The sequence below is a fragment of the Cyprinodon variegatus genome, unplaced genomic scaffold (assembly GCF_000732505.1).
Source record: "Cyprinodon variegatus isolate N-32 unplaced genomic scaffold, C_variegatus-1.0 Scaffold760, whole genome shotgun sequence".
Taxonomy (NCBI): Eukaryota; Metazoa; Chordata; class Actinopteri; order Cyprinodontiformes; family Cyprinodontidae; genus Cyprinodon; species Cyprinodon variegatus.
Window position 1 is genome coordinate 296,482 of NW_015151213.1, and position 1,578 is coordinate 298,059.

At 40.5% G+C, this 1,578-nt stretch overlaps 1 protein-coding gene across 1 annotated transcript in view; it reads left to right on the forward strand.

The window, feature by feature from the left end:
- rnf121 (ring finger protein 121) overlaps positions 1-1,578 on the forward strand; it is a 16,097-nt gene that overhangs the window by 8,363 nt on the left and 6,156 nt on the right. Inside the window, exon 6 of the mRNA XM_015395759.1 lies at positions 568-688. Coding sequence (XP_015251245.1) covers positions 568-688 — 121 coding nt within the window. The remainder of the gene's footprint in view (positions 1-567; positions 689-1,578) is intronic.

The following is a 1,578-nucleotide window of genomic DNA, read 5'->3' on the forward strand; positions in this document are numbered from 1 at the left end:
CTTACATTCAGCCACTCTTTCATCATCTCCTCAATGAGGTGGTCTCAAAAGTCGCAGTAACAACACACATAGGGCGCACCGCACCATAGGGCGCACCGCACATTTTGAGGGGAAAAAAAGACGTTTAAGTGCGCCTTATAGTCGTGAAAATACGGTAAATTTCTTTTAAATATGAACTTTGCTCCCAACCATCTCATCTGAAAGGTTATGAAATTCAAGCTATTAAATATGCTGTAAAATTATCATGTTTCCCAACAAACAATGAAAATAAAACACATTAAATGTTTGCAGCCAGTTGGTCACACAGTGAATGGGTTTATTAGTTATGAGGAGACCTCTAAGAGCAAAACTGACTGGAAGGCCAAAGATTAAATTTTCATAGACAAAAAAATATATTTTTTTCGTTAAATAATTGAATTCCCTCGGCCTATTTATAAGGTTTATTTATTCTATATCACATTTTCGGTGCAGTCTTCACTTGTTTTTTTTTTGTGGCTTATTTGTAATCAGTCTTCTATAGATGTGAGCATTGCTTCATCTCGTTTCCCTCTTTGATTATCGTTCCAGGATAAAGCCAGAGGACGCCATGGACTTTGGCGTGTCGCTGCTGTTTTACGGGCTGTACTACGGGGTCCTTGGCAGAGACTTTGCTGAGATGTGTGCAGACTTCATGGCCTCCACCGTTGGAGTAAGTAGATAAACTGCATGTAGTTAAGACATTTTAAATCCAGAGAGTCGTTAATTAAAGCCAGTTTTTTTTTTTTAAGGTCAGTACAGATTATTTTGACATCAGTCTAACTGATCCGTGATATGTGCTGCTTTTTCCTTCTTCATTTAACATGATAAAAATGAAACAATCTTGTAAAATATTACACTAGTCTAAATTTAAACAAAAATAGATCTTAACAAATGAAATAAAGCATTAACATTGGATAGCAGATGCAGTGAGCATCAATGCATGTCCTTCATGTGATCTAAAGTGACGGCTGCCTAATGACAATGAATCGGCCAATGCATGCATGTATTGCCCAATACAAGAAAAAATAAAAAAAACAAAATATATATACATATATATATTAGGGCTGCAACAACGAATCGATAAAATCGATAAAAATCAACTAAAAATCAACAGCGTTGGCAACGAATTTCATCATCGATTAGTTGTGTCGCGCGATTAATGCGTCATCCGCCGCCGCCGTCATCACATCCACTTGACTGAAACGGGGAAGGAAAAAAAAAAATACGGCAAAGCGAGCCAGCACCGCAGGTGCAGTGTTGCTAACTCAGCGACTTTTCAGACCCCTCCAGCGACTATTTTGCAAAAAAGCGACTAGCGACAAATCTGGCGACTTTTTACGGTGTCAGTGGCGGCTTTTGGAGACCCTTAAGTGAAAGCATGTATCGTTCCTACTCTGCCGTGGGGCGCCTCCCCCATCCCAACCCCGTTCTCCAGCTCCAGCAGGAGTCCCTCTCAGCGCTGCAGTCAGAGCCGCAGCTCCAGACTGCAAATGAAGCGCGCATGCGCCGGGATTGAAGGTGCAAATTGATCACAATAATTAAAATAGCCTGCGCTTTGTA